The sequence below is a fragment of the Zalophus californianus genome, chromosome 7 (assembly GCF_009762305.2).
Source record: "Zalophus californianus isolate mZalCal1 chromosome 7, mZalCal1.pri.v2, whole genome shotgun sequence".
Classification (NCBI taxonomy): Eukaryota; Metazoa; Chordata; class Mammalia; order Carnivora; family Otariidae; genus Zalophus; species Zalophus californianus.
The window spans coordinates 75,056,747-75,077,230 of NC_045601.1; the positions used below are offsets into that span (position 1 = coordinate 75,056,747).

At 36.7% G+C, this 20,484-nt stretch overlaps 1 protein-coding gene across 10 annotated transcripts in view; it reads right to left on the reverse strand.

Annotated features, from left to right (window-relative positions):
- DOP1A (DOP1 leucine zipper like protein A) overlaps positions 1 to 20,484 on the reverse strand; it is a 113,864-nt gene that overhangs the window by 23,448 nt on the left and 69,932 nt on the right. For 9 of the 10 annotated variants that reach the window (XM_027600887.2, XM_027600891.2, XM_027600884.2 and 6 more), the window contains 12 exons: positions 19,893 to 20,012; positions 17,748 to 17,862; positions 17,344 to 17,373; positions 16,794 to 17,027; positions 11,735 to 12,362; positions 10,813 to 11,087; positions 9,383 to 9,535; positions 7,436 to 7,536; positions 5,583 to 5,842; positions 1,966 to 3,955; positions 850 to 961; positions 564 to 746 (listed from right to left, as the gene is read on the reverse strand). In XM_027600887.2, coding sequence (XP_027456688.1) covers positions 564 to 746; positions 850 to 961; positions 1,966 to 3,955; positions 5,583 to 5,842; positions 7,436 to 7,536; positions 9,383 to 9,535; positions 10,813 to 11,087; positions 11,735 to 12,362; positions 16,794 to 17,027; positions 17,344 to 17,373; positions 17,748 to 17,862; positions 19,893 to 20,012 — 4,201 coding nt within the window. The remainder of the gene's footprint in view (positions 1 to 563; positions 747 to 849; positions 962 to 1,965; positions 3,956 to 5,582; positions 5,843 to 7,435; positions 7,537 to 9,382; positions 9,536 to 10,812; positions 11,088 to 11,734; positions 12,363 to 16,793; positions 17,028 to 17,343; positions 17,374 to 17,747; positions 17,863 to 19,892; positions 20,013 to 20,484) is intronic. The other variant, XM_027600889.2, reaches the window with a different exon arrangement.

The following is a 20,484-nucleotide window of genomic DNA, read 5'->3' on the forward strand; positions in this document are numbered from 1 at the left end:
ACTTTTAAAGCTCTCTGTGCATATTGCTAAACTATTTTCTAGGAGGGTTTTGTATATTAAAATGTCAACTTAAGATGTCCTAAAGAAAAGGAATAAAATTATAATATGTATAAATGAACCTCAAAAACATTGTCACATGAAAGAAGCCATATACAAAAGACCAAGTAACACATGATTCCATTTATTAAAAATGTCCAGAAAAAGAAATGTATATGTAGAGAAAACAGATTAGTGGTTGATTGGAGTTAGTGAGGGGGAACAGGGAGTGACTGCAAATGGGCACCAGGAATCTTTTTGTGGTGATGGACACGTTTGGTGACTGTGGTGACAGTTTCACAACTCTGGATATGTAGTAGAAAAAAAAATCATTGTACTGTATATACTTAAAATGGGTGAATTCTGTGATATTTCTCAATGAAACAGTTAAAATTATTTGGGAATTAGTCAATTCATGCAGCATGTCAAAAATACTACTCAAATTATTCACAAATTCTGAATACAATCTTTAGGAAAGTCCCTGAATCAACTCCTGAGCTCCACAGAAGAAATGTGAATTGTCTAACCTTTGTGGCTCCAAGATTAATGGTGGTAACAGATGCAGAGGCAGCAACGGTGATCTTTTCTGAAGAATCAGCCTGATGCAGGATGCTCCAAAGCAATGTCACAGAAGACATGATCATATGAAGGATCGAGAGGATTCCACTGCGGGCTTCAAACAAGTGTTTTTGGTCTACGTTGACCAAAAGCTTAAATCGGGGGAAAAAACACGTATCACTTACTGAGGTTTACAAATGGGTACTTATTGGACCTCATTCTTTTCAAACTAGCCAAATATTCATGCAGTCTTACTTGGTGATACTGAGTAGTAGGATCCAACAAACAGTAATGGATAATGGCTGTGATCCCTTCTAAAAGAGTAAGAATCATATCTGGTGGAATGATTGATGCCATCCACAGAGGCCTGAAATAAAATGTATTCATTTGAACACAAGTTCTGTGAAAGAAAAGTTCATGTTCTTATCAAGAGTAAATGTCCAGCAGGTGCTAGGCACATAGTAGGTGCTCAATAAATAGTACAGGAGTAAATAAGAGCATATATTAGAAGCTTTTATATCCTAATCTCTAAAATAAGTGAGTTGTACTAGAGTTCTTTTTGGCTAAAGAATTCAATACAAAATAAACAAATATAGCCAGTAAATTTCTAGTAACTATGTAAAAGCAGTCATATCAATATTAAATGATAAAGGCAGTTCTCTCATACTTTACACGTAGTAGCGAAGGTTATACAGGAGATAAACCAGACACGAGTCTATTAAACATCTGGCTAATTTCTGATGACTGAACATGGGGATACAGATGGAATTCACCACTAAACACGAAAATCGGAAACAAGAAATAAAATCAGATGGGAAAACAATTATTTTTAATTTAAAATTAATTTTTAAAAAAATTTATTTGAGAAAGAGAGAGAGCACAGGCAGGGGGAGTGGCAGGCAGAAGGAGAGGGAGAAGCAGACTCCCCGCTGAGCAAGGAGCATGATGCGAGGCTCGATCCCAGGACCCTGGGATCATGACCTGAGCTGAAGGCAGATGCTTAACCCACTGAGCCACTCAGGCGCCCCTTAAAATTAATTTTAGTGTGACATTAATTTCCACTTAGGTAACTTATCAGATAAATCTAGGGAAACCCTTTGTTGGGCTTTGCATTACTTTCGCCAGCTCAGTCAAGAAGAACATCAAAATTAATTACAATCCTTAGAATAAAAAAAGGCCTGTTTACTCCTACCATTCTTGCATTCTTTTATCGACACTCTTTCTCAAGCTGAATTTCGTTGTGAAAATAATATACTATCTGTAATGTACTGATAACCACTAATTTATTTACTCAAATGGTAAGTGACTTTGTGGACAATTCCGTGTCAACATGTGAAAGATGTCAATGATAAAGTTAAAAATCAACCTTACCTACTATCAGATAATCCTGTTTCGTATTTGTACTGCTGGATTAGATTATCTAAATTTCGGCAAAGCTGCAGCGTCACAGAAACAACCACCCTCTGTAGCACTTTTCCCATGTAAGGCAGAGTAGACGTGATTAAAGCAATCCACTGCGGGTGCATCTTACAAGCACAATGTTGATGCAAAGCTCGTATCACTGCACAAAGGAACATGCCTTGACACGTGATTGGCTGAGCGTGCAGATACTGAAGAGAAGTCATGGGCTGGTGGGGATTGATGTGTTCCAGGTCCGAGACGACAAAATCAAAACCCGTTTCGCTCTCTTCGGGGATAGTCATTACCCGGTGTTCTAGAACAATGAGCCTCTGAAGCACTTTAAGAAGTTGTGACTGGAGTGTGCTGCCACTGTCAAATTCATCCTCCGAGAAATTGATAAGGCTGTCTTCTGAGAAACCCTCTTCGACGGCGACCACGTTCTTGCCTGTCACCTTCTCACTGTGCCATTTCTGTGCGCTGAAGATAGAGGACAGCAAGCAGTGAAGAATCACCTTCTGAACTTTGCACTTAGATAACATATCAGAGATAAAACTCGGGAAACCCTTTGCTGAGCTTTCTATTACTTTTGCCAGCTCAGTAAAGAGAAGCGTCAAAATTTCAATGCTCAGCATCTGCATGTTTCGATTGCCTATTAAGTCCTGTGCAGTGACCTTGACGTGAGTTGGGTAGTGGCTACGCATGTAATACAAGCAGAGGGAAATAAGGATTTCTATGTACATAGAACTCCGGAAGTTATGATTTGAGTCCACTGGAATGTGACTATAAAAGTCTTTGCCCATAACAGAAATCCGGTGTCTGGCCAAGAGATTCTGAAGCAGAGACAACTGAGGGGTGTATGCATTATTTACACTAGTGGTTGAAATGGCATTTACAAAAGTAATAGGGTTAGTTTTTAAGATGGCTTTGATGGCAGAAAAAGCATAGAGAGTCCTCGACGAATCATACAACTGGAGATACAGAAGCACATGCTGATAGAGCGGATGGATGTTGAAATTGGGAGATTTCCGTGATCCGGGAGAACCCATATCACTTTCAATTTCAGAAATTTCTCCCTCTCCACAGCTGTACCAGTTCTCTAAATCCAGGCCATCGCTGAAGAACACACTGTTTTGTTTGAGTTTTTCATTTGAAGTTTTTTTCTTGTCATCATCCTTTTTTCTGGCAAGTTTTACTTTAGGTTTTGCTCCTGGTTGTTTACCAGACTCCTTAACGATGGTTTCTTTCTCAGAGACTTTTTCTGATAATTTTTCTTTGAAGCTGAACTGAATGCTACTGTGACTCCTCTGTCTAGATTTGGTTTCTACGGAGGCAACATTAGAGTCCTGGAAAGTCTGTGTGGTTCCTGAAATACAAGGTGAGGAACTATTTCTGGAGATTCCATTTGCCACGCACTCATGGCCTCCCTCCGCAGACACAGACAGAAAGCGGGAACTGTCATTACTCAGCACAGCACTCTGGCTCTGCGGAGCGGACTGATCATCAGTTTGGAGCATCTCTTCGCCTGGGCCTACATCCCTGTACTTTGGGGGCATAGCTTCAATTTCTAACTGAGATGTAACTGATGCAGATTCTGCTTCGAGGCCACTTACAACTTTACAGATCAGGTCAAACACTACCTGCTGAACATCATCATCTGGGGAGCTCGCATTTGGCATTTGGGAATCTTCTTGGACATTCACATTTTCAGGATCGACTTCGTAACTCAAATTGTCCCCAGCAGAGGACTGTGAACATCCAGAGTCAGAACTCTGAAGTACTTCTATCTGTTGGTCTGGAAGATCAAAATCAGATACAACCATTGGAATTGTCTCACTGCTGGTACTTAGAAGGGAAAGTCTGTCGCTCAATGGATTAACAGTGAGACTAAAATTCTCTATTTCATCCATGGTAAGCGGCTTTTCACCATTCCCTTTAGATGCAATGAGTTGTACTTGGCTTACTGGCATATGAGGAAAATAGCAAAGAAGGAAAAATAGAAGACATATTAAAATAATTGAAATGGTAGACTGAACTCAAGATTTTTAATCATTAGCTTCATCACCAACTTATACTTTCCTAAAATTACATTTTAATTTATTACTATTTTAGACCCTTTAAGTTAGAAAATTATGTAGATGACTATTAACTAGAATTTAATAAGACAATTCAACAAGAGAAAGCCTATTAATTCAATTGAATTGAACAGAACAACACATTTAAAACAGATACAATATAAAAATTTGCCCTTATCCCCAAATAAGGTATCTTTTTTATGGCAGTTCAAAATTTTAGTTTTTTTCCTCCTTGTGTGATACTTCCCTTTAGCTATGTTATTTCTAAGAATTCAAGTAGTTTGGGAGTAGGTATATATATATATGTAGTTCCTTGATTTCAATAAAATTCAACATTTATGAATTATCTAGTATGAGTAAGGCCCTGAACCTAGAGACAATGGCGGTGAGAGAAGGAAAAGACATCATTGCTCTCTACAGAGTTTGAACTCAGTAGGGGATCACAAACACATTCATCCATTTCTATACTTTTTGAGGGGCATACTAGGCTGACGGCATTCTTTTTAGAAAGAGCAGAAGGCTTAGTTCCATATGAATAGTACCAAGCAAATGTTATAAAACTCAGGGAAAGCATGGTGACCCTACAGCTAAGGAGACTGATCTCAAGGTGAGAATTCAGCAGACAGGCAGGAACTGCAGCAAGTAAAATGCTAACACAAGGAAGTTGGGGTGATAAGCAGGGTAGGGCATGCTCTGAGAAGACTCAGGGGAAGCAGTGGAAAGGAAGGCAGAGAAAGGAAAGAAGGCTCTGTAGAGACATACTAAAGATGAAGTAGGAGCACACCAGCTCGGTCACAGCTTCATCACTCAGCAGCCATGGGACTGTGAGAAAGCCACAGCCCGCTCAGCAGCAGCTCCCTGCTCAGGGTTATTTGTGAAGGTACAAATGAGATATGTGAGCATCTTTTGTCTCTGAAGTGTAATAAACTTATCTAATCTATGGAGCCATTATCACTGTATTACAGATGGCATCACTTGACAGTTTGTAAAGTGTGGACTTCAAGTAATAATAGTGAATATTTAACAAACACTTAGGATATGCCAGTCTGCACTAAACATGTCACAAACAGGACGACATCTGATGTTCACAGTGAAGCCTGGAAAGGTGGGTGCTACGATCCCCATTTCACAGAGGAAGAAAATGACTCATGAAAGCTAAGTGTGCACTACAAGCTTATTACACATTCCCAGTGAAGTAGCTCCACAGCCTTGCAGGACCAAAACTGCTAATTACACTCTAAAGGCATTTTCATCAAAATTGAAGACTGTCTTTGCCCAGACCTGTGTTGACTCCTCCCTTGAAAGAGTCAACTGATAAGAGAGATCCCAAGTCCTCTAAGGTGCTCACTGATGAAGGATATTCTGACACATCCCACATGAGCACCGCCAGGGCACGCGGCGGGGGAAGCCCACGGAGAACACCTCACTGTTGCCAATCACCACTGTGTTCACCTCTCACTTTATTTTCATAATTTAATTGTAAATAAAGCTGTTCTACTTCCATGTGATATTCACCACTGCTGCAGGCAAAATTCTGCATGAAATGCTTGTCACTCTCTTCTCCAGGGTAATAGGGAGCCTTATTCCAATAGCGTTCTGCTTGTACACGCTGCACTGACACCCTCTGAGTTTTAGGATGAAGCAGGAGCAATAGCAATGGTTCCAAAACTCTTGCAATATCATGTCTTTGTAGCACTTGGTTCAGCCAGGCTTGTCCCACTGAGCTGGTAGAACCATCGAGGCTGTTAAGGCTATCTAACATGATGAACAGCGACCTACAATAAACACCGATAATTAAAAAAAAAAAAAAAGAAAACACCTACTTGAATTGTAACACTATAGTTTTTCTTAAATCAATATTATTATCAGTGTTATTATTTTGAATTAACTTTTTAAAAAGTAGTCATACTTAAGGATAACTGTTGACCACAGTATTTTAATAATCTGAATCCCTACAGTCTCAGTAGATACGAGAAAGGAGAAAATCGTCTTTCCCCTCTTATATACTTGTGGTTTTTTTTTAATTTCACAAGCATGCATTACTTTTATAAAATAGAAAAAAAAAACCTTAGTCTTGTTTCAGCAACATATTCCTTTTCAAGTCACCAAATATTGAACTCCCTGCAAGTCATCACTGCTCCCATGTTCTTCTGCACCTAATCTCTTTACACGTCAAACTTACGAGCTTAATTCAAGGAAAGACCTGTGAAAGGTATGGAGGTGTGGTTTGGAATCAGAAAACCCAAGATTCAAATGTAGGTTATCCACACAACCTCATGTGTGGTTTTGAGTAAGCCACTTAATTTCTCTGGTCCTTCAGTGCCTCGTCTGTATGATGAGCAAAGGCAAGCGTCAAATGAGAGATAATTATATGTAAAGTACCTAGGTCAAGGACCTATTTCATTGTACTGGTTCAATAGCAGATGATTTAAAAATGGTGATGCTGTTGAAAAAGTAATGTCCAGTAAAGCACACATTGGTCCTGAGCTGGGGCTATAAGCGTAGTCAGATCTGTGGCCTCCTCTAGGAGAGCTGCTGGTGAGACTGCTATTATCCTATGCCAATATCTAAACCACCACGTAACAGCATCTCCTTGGAAGTTGATGCAAATCTCATATTTGGGGGATGAGTCATCTTAAGTGGTCTAGACAAGTAGCAAAACCACTCTCAGGCAGCTACAGGTTCTCTGAATCCACATGAAGTGGTCAGTATTTTAGCTATAGATCTATTAGGTCCATTTCAGGCAGAAGACTGAAAATAACTGTTGGAGAAACAGTTACATAATCTACTGTTTTCTTCCTTAGATCCATCACTGCCCCCAGAAACATTTTACCTAATGGGTTTAGCATCCACTGATACTCCTTGCCCGAATCAATTACTTCATTAGGGATTGCAAGAGGGTGTTTGCGAATACTATGCCTTTGACATTTATTTGCTGGCATTGTTCGGTAAGGAAGAGCTTTCTTGTATCATCAACTGGGGCTACGTGGTTATCCTGAAAGCGGAACTACTGGTTCCTTCTTCTTGCCCTTTTGGAAACCTGGCCTCTTCCCATAATCTACTGTTTTAATGAAACTTCACTGTGAATAAAGACTCAAAATGCTGTATTCATTGCTGTATCCCCGACACCTAGAATGGTATCTGGCACACAGTAGGGTCTTGATGAATTGTCATCTAGTGAAAGAATGGGGCTCTGGGTGCTTCAATGCCATGCATTTTAATATAGCTTCGATTAAAAAAATAATTTATAAGTTCTCCTTATAAAATCTGTAAATTCTTATTTTCTACTCCTGCCAAACTAGCCAGAGGATTCAAGAAAAGAGACATTGAGATATCTGACTGTGAATCCGAATATCAAACACACCAACCTGTCAAAAGAACGTGCAAAAGATGACGACTTATTTATATGGAGATCCCTTGTGAGATGCCAAAGAACTGCAAACTTTGCATGTGCTTCCATCCTTATTTTCTGAGGAAGAATACGGGAGATTAAATTATTTTATTCTCCCTTGAAGATATTAAAGGATTTTAGTAAATCAAAGTAGCAATTTAAGAGGCAGTATTAGGTTCAATATTCATAGTACTCAACACACAACACAATAAACTGTTTTTATGAAAGCAGAAATGTAAAAAAGACTTAAATATATGCAGAAATATTAAACCTGAAGGATCATCTCATGCTACCTCACAAATCATTAGAATTTAGTGTAGACTAGGTAACCCGGTTTCTAGATTACTATATAACAGGGGATGGAAAGAACTAGTAATGCACATGTTATGATGTCTTCAGTATAGGAAGCACTTTCCCTCTTATTTTAATATAAATACTTAGTCAAAATTTATTTTATTACACTATACAATTTACTTTTGCTCTCAGAAATTATATATTAATCTCAAATGAATTTGTCATTACTTATAAAGCTGGTTTATTAGATTCAAAAATTTAAACACCTAAAAAATTATTTCTGTAAGAAAAACACATCACTTTGAGATTATCTTGAAAACATTAAGTGTTATGGTAATAATGGAAAGAACCATGGAAAAATACATTTTTCAGAAAGAGCAGCTTTTGGTGATAACGAACATGAATTAATATAAATCAGGTAGGAAATGTGAAGTTATCAAGATTTTTATAGTCTTCCTCTAGCATCTGTGGAATCCTTCAAGTAGAGGCCTCCCAAAATCAGGGACTGAAACTGTCTAAATTGCTTGTGATCAGTTAGGAGTGCTTTCTTTTTTCCCTCAGGCCTAATAAATGCTTTTCCTATGAAGGCTGTGTTTGTACATCAACCAATACAAACATGTAAAAAAAAAAATAGTATTGTAATTTTTTTCACAGATGTATAATACATTTATTCAGAACTTACGAGTTCTTTAAAATGTTATACAAGTAAACAGGTATATAATTTATCCTAGATTTACACTTAATGTAAACAAATGAAATTAAATGCAAGGCTTTATTAAACATTTTATTCCTAAACAATTTTCAAAGAATGTGCTAAAGTAGAAATAGAATTTTAATAGAATAAACTTTTTATTCCTCTCATTTACTCCTTCATTTGCCACTTCCCTCCTTGCCAAAAGCTTCATTTACTCTACAGAATGCCTTTTTTTAGGGTCCATTAAAACTCACTAGCATTTAGAGTTCTTAAAAATTAGGGTGATGCACCTCTAAAAGCTGTTTGATAAAATCTTGATGTTCCAGAGCAGGCATGGGAAGACCACACTCTTCACTGAACTGCCTGAATAGGTCAACCAGAATGACAATTCTGGCTTCTTCTCAGGAGCACCCAGAACTCTATCACTTTTACTGACTTATGGATTACTTTGTATACATTAGGATACAAAATCCTTATTTTGGATATTTATTATAATGCAAATAATATCTCCACTATTAGCATTCTGTGCCTTATAAATGTAACTTGACACACATATCACTTCATTTCACATGCATTTGTTAATGTATCCATACTTCCATAACCAAGGCCACTGCTTCCTCTTGAAATGATCCAAGAACTTGGACCAGCAACAACTTTAATCATCGCTGCCCACAATTTGTGTCCTGAACCAAGAAATAAACCCAGTATCTGATTGTGGATTACTTGATTTTTCATATTACTGGTGCTTTGGCAAAGAATTTTCTTCCAAAAACGACAGAGCAAATTTGTTTTAAAGACATGAAGATCACTCTGAAAGAATTTATATAATCTCTAATCAGATACTAGCCACAATAATTTTCCTAGAGTTTCTTTAATTTTCCTTTTGGTATAATGGGAGTGGGGTGGGTGGGGGTGGGACAAGATAAAAAAATTTACCTTATCTTTGTGGGTTAGCTGCTGACTTATAACATCCTCACAGATGCTAGAAGAAGGAACCAAGTTATGTAATTGATAAAACAGTTCCACACTTTTCTGGTGGTGTTGAGGTGTCCTATCTCCCAGCTGATCCCACAATGTTAAAGCTACATGCTATAGAAAAAGATGTAAAAGTGACAGTGTTATGAAACCATAAATTAAACCTTCTTTAACAAGCATTTCCTGTTAGGTACAACAAGCCTCTGAAGGCCAGACTTCGAAGGTCTTCAATAACCATTATGCTACTAGGATGCAATTAAAAGTGTAGCTTTCCATGTGCTCACTTTTTGGTCATATAGGCAATTAGAACCTCTATGATAGACCTTTAATGATTGACTGATTATTTTCATTTTTTTTAAGGTCCCTCCCTAATGGTATTGTTTTAAACATCAAACATGGAAGCACTTTCTGCAGGGCCCAGAGAAGACCCCATTTCACTATTTTAGTGACCTTTAGTAAATTGTTGCTAGAATACATTATCCTTAAGAGGATACAAACCCCACATTGAATATAGCTTAATATTTATGGTTATATGTTACAAAATGAAATCTAATTCATAGTCTAAATATCCAAATTATTTAAGACACACAAAACAGGTTGTATGTATTTCAGAGTTACATGTGTTAACACAGCACTTGATGATCTACGATAGCATTAATAAAAAATGTAACCATTTTTAGGGTTTACCACTATAATACTGTTACAGAAACCAACTCTCATCTAGCAGGAGAAACGATCCCATGAGGCACAATGAATTGAAATGAGATAAAATTAAGAAAAAAATTTTTTATATATAAAGAATCTACCTAACCATGAAACACTACATCAAAAACTAATGATGTAATATATGGTGATTAACATAATAAAAAATTTTAAAAAAATGTAATATAATCCAATATACTTGATGTTCTTTCTATGTAGAGGGTATCTCAAAATAAAAAAACTGCATTTTTTTTCTGAATGGCATCATACACCACAGATGATGATCAGACAATACAGAGTCAGAAAAACTTTTCCTGGGGATTTTGGAGAGCTGAGATTGTACTCTATGAAAACCAGAAGTGTCATAACCACATCACGGGGAAATAAGTTTTACTGTGTAAATGATCTTACCTCATTTTTAGCTGAAATTGTTTCCTCTGTGACTTTAGAGCCCTAACACATGCCTTCCCTAACCTCATCCCCATCTCCTCTCATCCTTACCTTCTTCCCTCTCACAAAACTGGGGACAAGACTGGCAAAGCAGTACAGATTAAGCTGGTATCTAACTTTTTCTATACAGTATAATGTGAAGAGGTATTCAGTGAAGCCTGATTATCATCTTGAAGATCTCTGCTAAGCAAATGAGGTCAAGTACCATCTTAGTAATGTATGGACTTCTTAGAATTTACCTTGAAAAATTCAGTCTTCTCAGCGATGTATCTCAGGTTGCCTGGAGTGAGGGGAGGTCTAATAACCACTGCGACTCTTCCCTGGTTTGGACTTAAGGGTTGGGCAGGCTCCACGCTGTTGATGTTCTCCCCAGTGACCATGGCCACAGACTGAGTCAGCCCCACCAGGTCCATGACCAAAGAAATAGCAACACTCTGCACACTGAAATCACTTGCTTGGCTACAAGCATTCATTAGAGTCTGGAGCCACAGCGGAGGCTGCACGTGCTCCCAGTCTGAAACAAAAAGACGGAAGCCAACAGGGTTCATTATGCTAAACCTTTCATGCAGACTCTAACTTCCAGGTTAATTTAAAAAAACAAAGCACCTCCTACTACCTTTAGGCCTTGATTCGTTAGTAAAACCACGGTTTCTCACCTAGACTGGAGCTTTAAGAAAATAAAGCAGCAACAAGAATTTCATAAACTTTTTCAGTATGTAGTTTTCTTATGCCAAGTCATAAATCTATTTCCCTGTCCTGAAAAATAGTACATTCGTCAACACACATTATGTAGCACTCATAGCACTCACTGCACTATGCGTGTGCGTATATAAAAATTAAATAATGGTAAACATATATGATGCTAGTCTTAATAAAGGAAACCAATGGATCTAAATGTTACATTACTTTTCTCCAGAGAAAGGAGTTAATGTCCTTTTTAGCTTCTACTCATTTGTAAGCAAACTAAGACATCAAAATCACAACATTTTCTAATATATATCTCCCCATGAATATAGTATTTCATTTAAAAAATCGACATATTAAATAACACTTTAAAAAATGAACTGGCTAAAAAAAAGTCCCAGTTTTAATATCTGAGTTCTCCTTAAAAAAAGAAGGCATGCCATAAAAAATATTTAAATAAAACCAAGACGACCTTACCAGTCTCCGATTTTTCCAAATGTAAGTCTGAGGTATGGTTCCCCTCAGCAATGTAAACTGGGAAACTGGAGCACTCCAGGAAGAGCTGACAGGCAGAAAGGAAGGCAGAAAGGTATTCTTTTGAAGTTTTTTGTTTACTTATGTTTCTCTCTTTTACATCTCCGTGCGAATCTCTGTCCCATTTTGGAGTCTCTCCTTGCTCTCGCTCTCGACTGAGATCCCCTGGATGCTCTGTAGCCAAAGCCTGAGAAAAAGTGTTACCCTGAATGACGTAGAGGTTGATAAGTCTGGTGAGAAACTGCTGGACATACTCCAAGCAGCACTGCATTGCAGTTTTTTGGGCTGTCTTCCCACTTCGGGGTGCTGTCCCCTGAGTGACTATGGAAGGGGGCTGGATGATGGTTTCTTCAGATCCCACAGTGGAGGCCGTTTCTGTCTCGGAGGATGTGCTACCGATGGGGATGGCAGCCGTCCCCTGTCCCTCACTCAGATCTCTGTCAATGTCATCACTTCGGTCTGCTTGATACTGTATAAACTCAGTGAATCCACTCTCTGATGATCGACTACTTGGTGGATTTTCTCCATCTTCAAACACTTCAGTAGGATTTTCAAGAGAAATTGATGATACCTGATAGACATTAAAAAGAGCAAAGGCTAAGTGGTTAAGTGTGTATATTAGAAAATAAAAATTAGAAATGGCCATGTTTTGAGAGAAGTCAGTTTGGATTAGATGATTTAAAACTTAATCTACATGTCCGCTAGAATCTTAGAATAGTTTCTATCACTGATTCATATGTCTATGATAATCAATAGGAAATACTGGTATGGGTCTAATGAATATATTAATATAAACTCATTTGCTAAATATTTATCATTCACTACCTGCATAGCCTAAGGCTAGGTTCTTGAGGGCAAAATATGTGTATGCACAAATCTCTAGGATCCATATCCCTGTTTTCAAATGACGGACAATTTATTCAGTCTACTTCATGAAATCACTTTCCTAATGTCTAAACAATGCAAAGAATGAGAAATTTTAAAAAACAGAAATAAATTCTAATAGGTCATCTATTCAGAACCCACGAGTGTGAAATTTCTGTATGAAATGTGTAAAGTACCATTTAAAATATGTGCCATTAATCTTACATTCTTTCAACAAACAGTTATTGAACCCACATTATGTGCCAGACACTGTATTAGGTACTAGGAATAAAAGGAATAGTTTGTAATCTGAAAGAGAAGATAGGAAGACAATTAAAATATCAACGAAAGATGGACCAGCTGCTGGAGTAGAGCTGGAATGCATTAACCATCCCCTTCCTACAAAGACAGGAGGAGTACAACTGCCAAGCATATTTTCTGGCTTAGTTTAAGGAAACAAAAGTTGTACATATCATAAATTGCTTAGGGACTGTGCCAGAGCATAAGTTGAATTTGAATATGAGTACATTTTAGTAACTAAAAAGTGATCTTAGTGAAGATTATTGAAGATACAAAAAATGTTCTGCGGTTACGAAGCTGGGCCTTGCCCAGTGTTCCTTGCTTCAGTGAATGACACCACCATTCATCAAATCAGAAGACAGAAACCTAGGGGTGATTCTTGGGATCTTCTCCACCCTTCCTTCCCACTTCCCCTACATCCACTTCAGAACAGCATTGAAGGGTACTGGCCATGAGTCAGCTAAGGTTCTGCCACTTACTAGCTTGGCAAGTTATTTAACCTAAACCTCTGTCTCCTGATACATATAACTGAGATAACACTAGTTCCTACATTTTACAGTTGCTGTGAGGATTAAGTAAGACAGTACATCTAAAGCACATGGCCTAATGCCTGCCATTTAGTAAGCACTCAATAAATGTTAGTGATCACTCATCACCCTTACCAATCCGTTACTAGGGTTACTGATTGTTTTCTCTTAAATGTAAGTCTAATCCATTTATTTGTCTTCAGGCCCCCATCTTGTTAGCATGTTACCACCTCTCACCTGCACTACTGCAGGTCTCTCCACATCCACAGTTTGAGATCCATGCTGCACACTGCAAAGTAACTTATCTATTACAGAAATCATGTTATGTCACTTGCCTTTTAACCTTTCAGTGTCTTCCCAATGCTTCCAAAATAAAGAATAAAAGCCCTGGTATAGTGAAAAGGCTCTGTATGACCTGGACCCTGCCTATCTCAAGACTGCATCTCTCCCTCACTGCGTGCACAGCATTCCTTTCTGCCGAAGAGCCTTTCGGAATGCTTCTTCCTTTCTCAAGTGCTCTCTTCTTTCTACCTCATCCCACCCCCATTTCTCTAGGGCTTCACTCAAACAATCCTTCCTTAAGAAAGCCTTCCTTACACCCACAATCTGGGTCAGATCACCGCATTTTCCATATTCCTACCACTCTATGTTTTCCTTCATGTGTTTATCACAACTATAATTAAATGTGCAATTACTTGTTTAATGTATGTCTTCCAACTAGCAAAAACGGGTCAGGAAGGCAGGGATTGTGCCTACTTCACCACTGAATACACAGAGTGGGTACTGGATAAAGAAAGGCTGTTTTCACTGTTTCAAAGGTAAGCACACTGAGGGCTCAGGGAAGTTAAAAACAAAACTTGCCCAACGTTACATAGCAAATAAAGTTAGTAGTTATTAGAAGAGCTTAGCTTAGGTGATTCTAAACTTCATGATATTTTTACAGTAGCCTATCACTGTAGCAGTATAAGAACTATACATATTATAGGGTGCCTGGGTGGCTCAGTTGGTCAAGCGACTGCCTTCAGCTCAGGTCATGATCCTGGAGTCCCTGGATCGAGTCCCGCATCGGGCTCCCTGCTCAGCAGGGAGTCTGCTTCTCCCTCTGACCCTCCCCGCTCTCCTGTGCTCTCTCTCTCTCAAATAAATAAATAAAATCTTAAAAAAAAAGAACTTTTCATATTATAATGCCAGTTTAGAGGCATCTATCAGAATTGAACTGTTGACATTTCTACTTCTAAAACCTTGTATTTTAATACCTTTTTGAAAAGAAGTCTCACTTAAATGGTAAAACTGTTATTAGCTTATTATTGTAAAGTTATTTCTGTATTAATCTTTTTTCATATAAGTATCATAAAACAATGGATGTTACATTAATAGAATTCAAGCTAGAAATTCAATTACACTTGTATACATTTATTTGTCTGGTCTATATTATATAACTATGTTTCAGATTATTTTATAATAAAATGTCTTTCTGAAGAGAGAAAGAAATGACATGTTTTGGACATTCAGGTATAGATACCCAATACACTAATTTTATAACAATGTATTAAGTGTGCATGGAGACAAAATTAGAGTCACAATTTTTTTAAAGAATTATCCCTTCACTTATACTTTTAAAAAAAGGAGTAAGGAAAATACTCTTGGCTTTCAAATATGATAAATTTTAGACATTTCAGTGAAGACAATACCATTGTGCCGTGGTTAAAAAGAAAAAGGAAAGAACATATATGGCCTGAGAATACAGAAGCAAACCAAAGAGAGGGAAAAGCATACTCTCAGGTTAATGCACCATTATGTTAAAAAAAAGTATATTATATTGTCCTTCATTTAATATGAATGCATGTTCCCATTTACCTTACCCTGTAACCATTGGTAAGTGCCTCCAGATGTTTTCTATGTAGTAAATATTCACATATTTGAACATGCTATTGGGAGAATGCTGAGGTCCTCCCCCTACTGGAACTAATCTCACTCAAAAAACAACAAAAAAAACAAAGCAGTTAATACCTATTTTAGTCTTATTTCTAAGAAGGTCCTAGAGGCATAAATTAAGGAAACAGCAATACAAAATGAATTCTCCTCCAACAGAATCAGTATATACATCACATATAAATAGTAAGCAGGTAGGAAGGAAAATAAGAGACTGATTTTAACTTATGTAGGATAATCCTGGGATATATTTAAATTGATTGTCAGTGACATTCATTTCATATATGAAGAGCAATATATTTAAAAGGTCCAATAAAAGAGTTTTAGGATTAATATTTGATGGGAAAGGTTGTATTAGACTATCCAGATAAAATATTTTGCCTGGCTGGAAACAAAAAAGCAACTGAAAAAAAAGTAAGGGCAACTATACAAGCCCAAACCCAGAATTAAGGTAATGAACCCTAAATGCCAGAAAATTTTAAACCTTTGTTTTAAAATAGAGCCACTGTGCCTAAATTCAACGGAATTATATACATTTTTTTCCATAGGTGCATCACAAGTGTTTTAAGTAAGATACTATGGACAGCCATTACAATTATAATTCTGTTCAACGTCATAAAGCTAGCATTAAGAATCTGGAAGACTGAATAGAGCAAAAAGATTCTAGATTGAGAAGAGCACACCAAAAATTTAGTGTATATATGAAAAGGATGAGTAAAGTTTAGATTATAAACCTGTTGTCCTATATGGTAGCTACTAACCACATGTGACTACTGAGCTGTTCAAATATTCCTGATCTGACAAAGGAACTAAATTTTTTTCAGTTAATTTAAAATTCACAAAATACTTAATTTAGTTACGATAAAACTTTTAAATATGTTTAGAACTTGGATATGTGAATCTAATTTTTCAAATGTACACTTTATAAAATTAAATACAGATCAAGTATTTCCAATAAAAATTTTGCATTTCAGTACTGTAAGTAAAAAACACACGTTGGAATTTTGAAGACTTAGTACAAAAATGAATGTGAAATAGCTCATTTTAAAAATATTACATCAATTTTATATTGATTATATGTTGAAATGATAATATATTAGCTATATTGGGCTAAATAAAATATAATTAAAATTATTTTCACCTGTTTCTATTTTTTTAATGTGGCTACCAGAAAGTTAAAAATTACATATGTTGCTTGCATTATATTTCTAGTGGAGGGCTGATATAGACAGTTAAATTGCCAAAAGCCTATAGGATGGTCTACTGCCACAACACTTGAATCTAGAAAAAATTCATTAATATTTAAATGACTACATATAAACTATTCTGCTTTGAAGAAATATAATTGGTCTAATGCCAAAAATAATAGCAAACCTTACCTTTTTGTCTTCCCATTCTTTGACTGAGTTGCTCTGCCCACTTGTAAACTGCAACACACCTCCAGTGTTGGCAGATAAGAGTGGAGGTTGAACCTTGCTAAGGATCTTTGAGCAGAGCCTGAGTGAATCTGTGAGTTCAGACAAGTGCAACGTTTGGAGATGGCTTGTCAGGGCAGAAATCATCCTGAGCAGCAACTGGGGCAAGTGTTCTGTCTGGATTTCAATGTAAGTCTCCTGAAGATGGAAAGTGAAAATGACAGAAGTTTATATAATGTATAACCCCAAAATTCTATTATTTCATTTATTTTTAATGTACATAACAAAAATAATTTTATTCATCTGCAGTATTTTATATGTATCATGCTCTTAATTAATATTGTATGGTCATTTTATTACTGACTTAAAAAATTTCTATCCCCAAATTCTCAATTTAAGTACTTCAAGGTATATATTATAAAATAACCCCAGTTTCATCTGCTATATTACAGAAATTATAATATTAAAAAAGTGAACACAATCAGTTAAAGACAAGACAGGCAGAACATCATACCTGACAGAGCACCCTCATACTTCTAGTAGGCTTCAAAATGAGAAAGCAAAGAATTGAGGAGAGAAAAGGAGAAAAGATTTCCAACAGTCTTCATTTAATAGAAAGAATTATTAGTATAAATGCAGCATTAGACCACTATACACTAAACATTTAAAATTTCAATAACATGCAGCTATGAGGTATATTCCATGTATTATGTAAGACTTATATATATGTCAGAGGACAGAACACTTGGAAAAATTTATGGAAAAAAAAAAAGTTATGCCAAAAGGGAAAAAAATCAATTTAACTTTAAAGATGAAATTTATTTAAAGATGCGGTTTATGTCCAACATGAAATATTTGAACTACTGTTATTTAACCTTCCTCAATACTTTTTTTTTTTTTTTACCAAGATGGTCTTACCAAAGAAACTATGTCCAACAAAAAATCCACCAGTAAGCAGAAATTCGTCAGCTGTAACTCAGATGACTCACTACTATCTCCAGGCCCAATCTGAAGTCTGGCATGCAATGTCCTCCTAAAAGGACAAAATTCACTTTATCAAGTATAAGTGATATGAATATTCATTATCATACATACATCACTTTCTTTTTAATGAGTCAACAGTGGGACACACACAATGATGTTCCTGTGAACATTCCCTTTCCCCCAGGACACTTAACTCCAAGTGGAAAATTTCCAAAGCAAGATTCCTAGGTTTGAACTCCCTGGAGCTCCCATCCTGTACTTCCAAGTGTTCTGGGTGGATCTCACTTTTTTGGACTTGCTCCCACTATACATATCATCTCCTAGTTAACATGGATTATGTGCTGCTTGATTTATAAACCTCAGGGCCTTCTTTCAATATCAACTTGTCCTCCTGATTTGCTGTCCCTCTCAACCTCAATCTCACAAATCCAGAATGCACCCATCCTTTATGGTTTGAGATCAAACATTATCTCCTCCAGGAAGCCTCTTCTGATCATTCCTCCAACAAACATTCACTTTAAATCCTGTAAGATTTAAAGTCCCAAGTCCTATTAAGTCCTATAAGACCATATACATTGCCCTACACTCTGAAGACACAAAAAGAATATGACAGAGTCCCTAACCAGCAAAAATATAAGCATATAGACAAATAAACATACCAATGTGGCAGTGTAGGAGTTGATTCTGATGAGAGATTTGAGGGAGTCATGGAAGGCTACTGAAAGCTGGGTTACTTCTCTATAGGACCTCCCAGAGGGGCTGAGCGTGGGGGAAGAATGTTTTAGAAGAAATAGCACAAGTGAAGGCTCAGCAGCAGGAGTGAAGGCTCAGGCACTGTTATGTTCAGGGAATAGTACAGAAGGGTGAAGAAGGGCAGATGAGTGTGTGTAAATGTAGAAATGAAGGTGGAAACCCAGGCCAGGGCTAGGTGGCAAAAAGATATTCATAATTTCCTCAATATTCCTATCACATTTTAATTTATTAAGTATCTATAACTTTTTAAAAAAATTTTATTTAAGAGAGAGAGAGAGAACACAGCAGAGGGGAGAAACAGACTCCCCGCTGAGCCTGACCCAACCTGGGGGTGCAATCCCAGGACCCTGGGATCATGATCTGAGCAAAAGGCAGATGCTTAACTGACTGAGCCACCCAGGTGCCCCAAGGTATCTGTAACTTTTAATTTAATACTAGGAATAAGCATGTGCATGTTTTACTTGTTCCCATTATAAGGTCTCTGAAGACTGGGACTGTCTATATTCTTAGGTGCTCATTATCTGTTGAATGAGTAAGCAAACAACTTTCTAAACCATTGTAGGGATTACTGTTTTGTATTTTTTTCTTTTTTCTTTTATTATGTTATGATAATCACCATACATCATTAGTTTTTGATGTAGTGTTCCATGATTCATGTCTGCGTATAACACGCAGCACTGGGTGTTAAACTGTTTTGTATTTTTAAAAGACTTCTAATTCCAAGATCGCACATGCTTACTTTTTGACTACATGCTCCCAAGGCTTGAGAGGTTAATCTGGTTCTGAGAGGATTTGGTCTAGAATCCAGAGATTCCACTCAGGTTCACCAGTATTCCTGGGTTTTCAGTTTTTAAACTTTATGTCCTAAGAGGTAGAGGATACTTATTACTCACCAGTGACAATATGGGTTGGTTCTAGGATTTTAGAAACACAAAAATGACCAAGGAATTTGTTATTAAAAGTGGGAATCATTTTGGTAAAGTGTGCTGAGGCAGCAGCCCCAAAATCTGGTATTTTCTCTACAACGAAGAAAAACCAGATTACTATAGACTGGAGAGGGGAAATTTTTTATCTATGCTGGTAACTAAGTAACTTGTTTTCTAAATTCCTTTTCAATTCTAAGATTATATGACCAATGATTCTATGTTCTAGAGTGACATGACAGAGCCAGATTGTTTATCAAATAATAGTTGTCAGTAGAATATATGTATATCTTCTTTTTATATATATATAATATATATAAGAACATTTTTTTCATTAGACTCAACTTAAAAAAACTGGCTTTGGATGCTATTAAATTAAAACAAATGAAATAGTTTAACATACCTACAACATTCTTCAAACCAACGTGCAACGTAATCCCACATATAATAAGGCTCAAAGGAATTAAAGAGAAGGTTGGCAGTTTTAATCAGCTCTGCTGTTTTCTTATTTTCCCTTAATTTACTAAAAAAGGAAAAGAGAAACAAAAACTGAGAAATATTAACATTTATTTTTTTCAGAATTAAATTTGAATGCAATGTTGTTAGAGCAGTACATATTCCTAGGTAGTTGCTAGAACACTTGCTAGTGAGAAAATCACAAAAAATAATTTTTATATACTGACACTCTATTACTTTATGTGTAGTTACTTCTCAAAGTTCAGGTTTTCATACTCAAATGTATGATCAAGATCAGAAATTAGCCTATAAGAAAAAATATCTGTGCTTCCAGCAAAGGAAGAGCAAGTTATTTTTGAACTTTTGAGTGCCTATTAATTTGGCATTACATTCTTTTGTTTCCCTTGGAAATTATTATTCTTAGCTGAAAAACAACAAAATAATACTGTAAATTGCCATAATTACTGAAATTCCATCAGGGAAAAATAATTTATTTCAAGTGGGGAACATCTGGACTATTAAGCACCCACCTACCTACC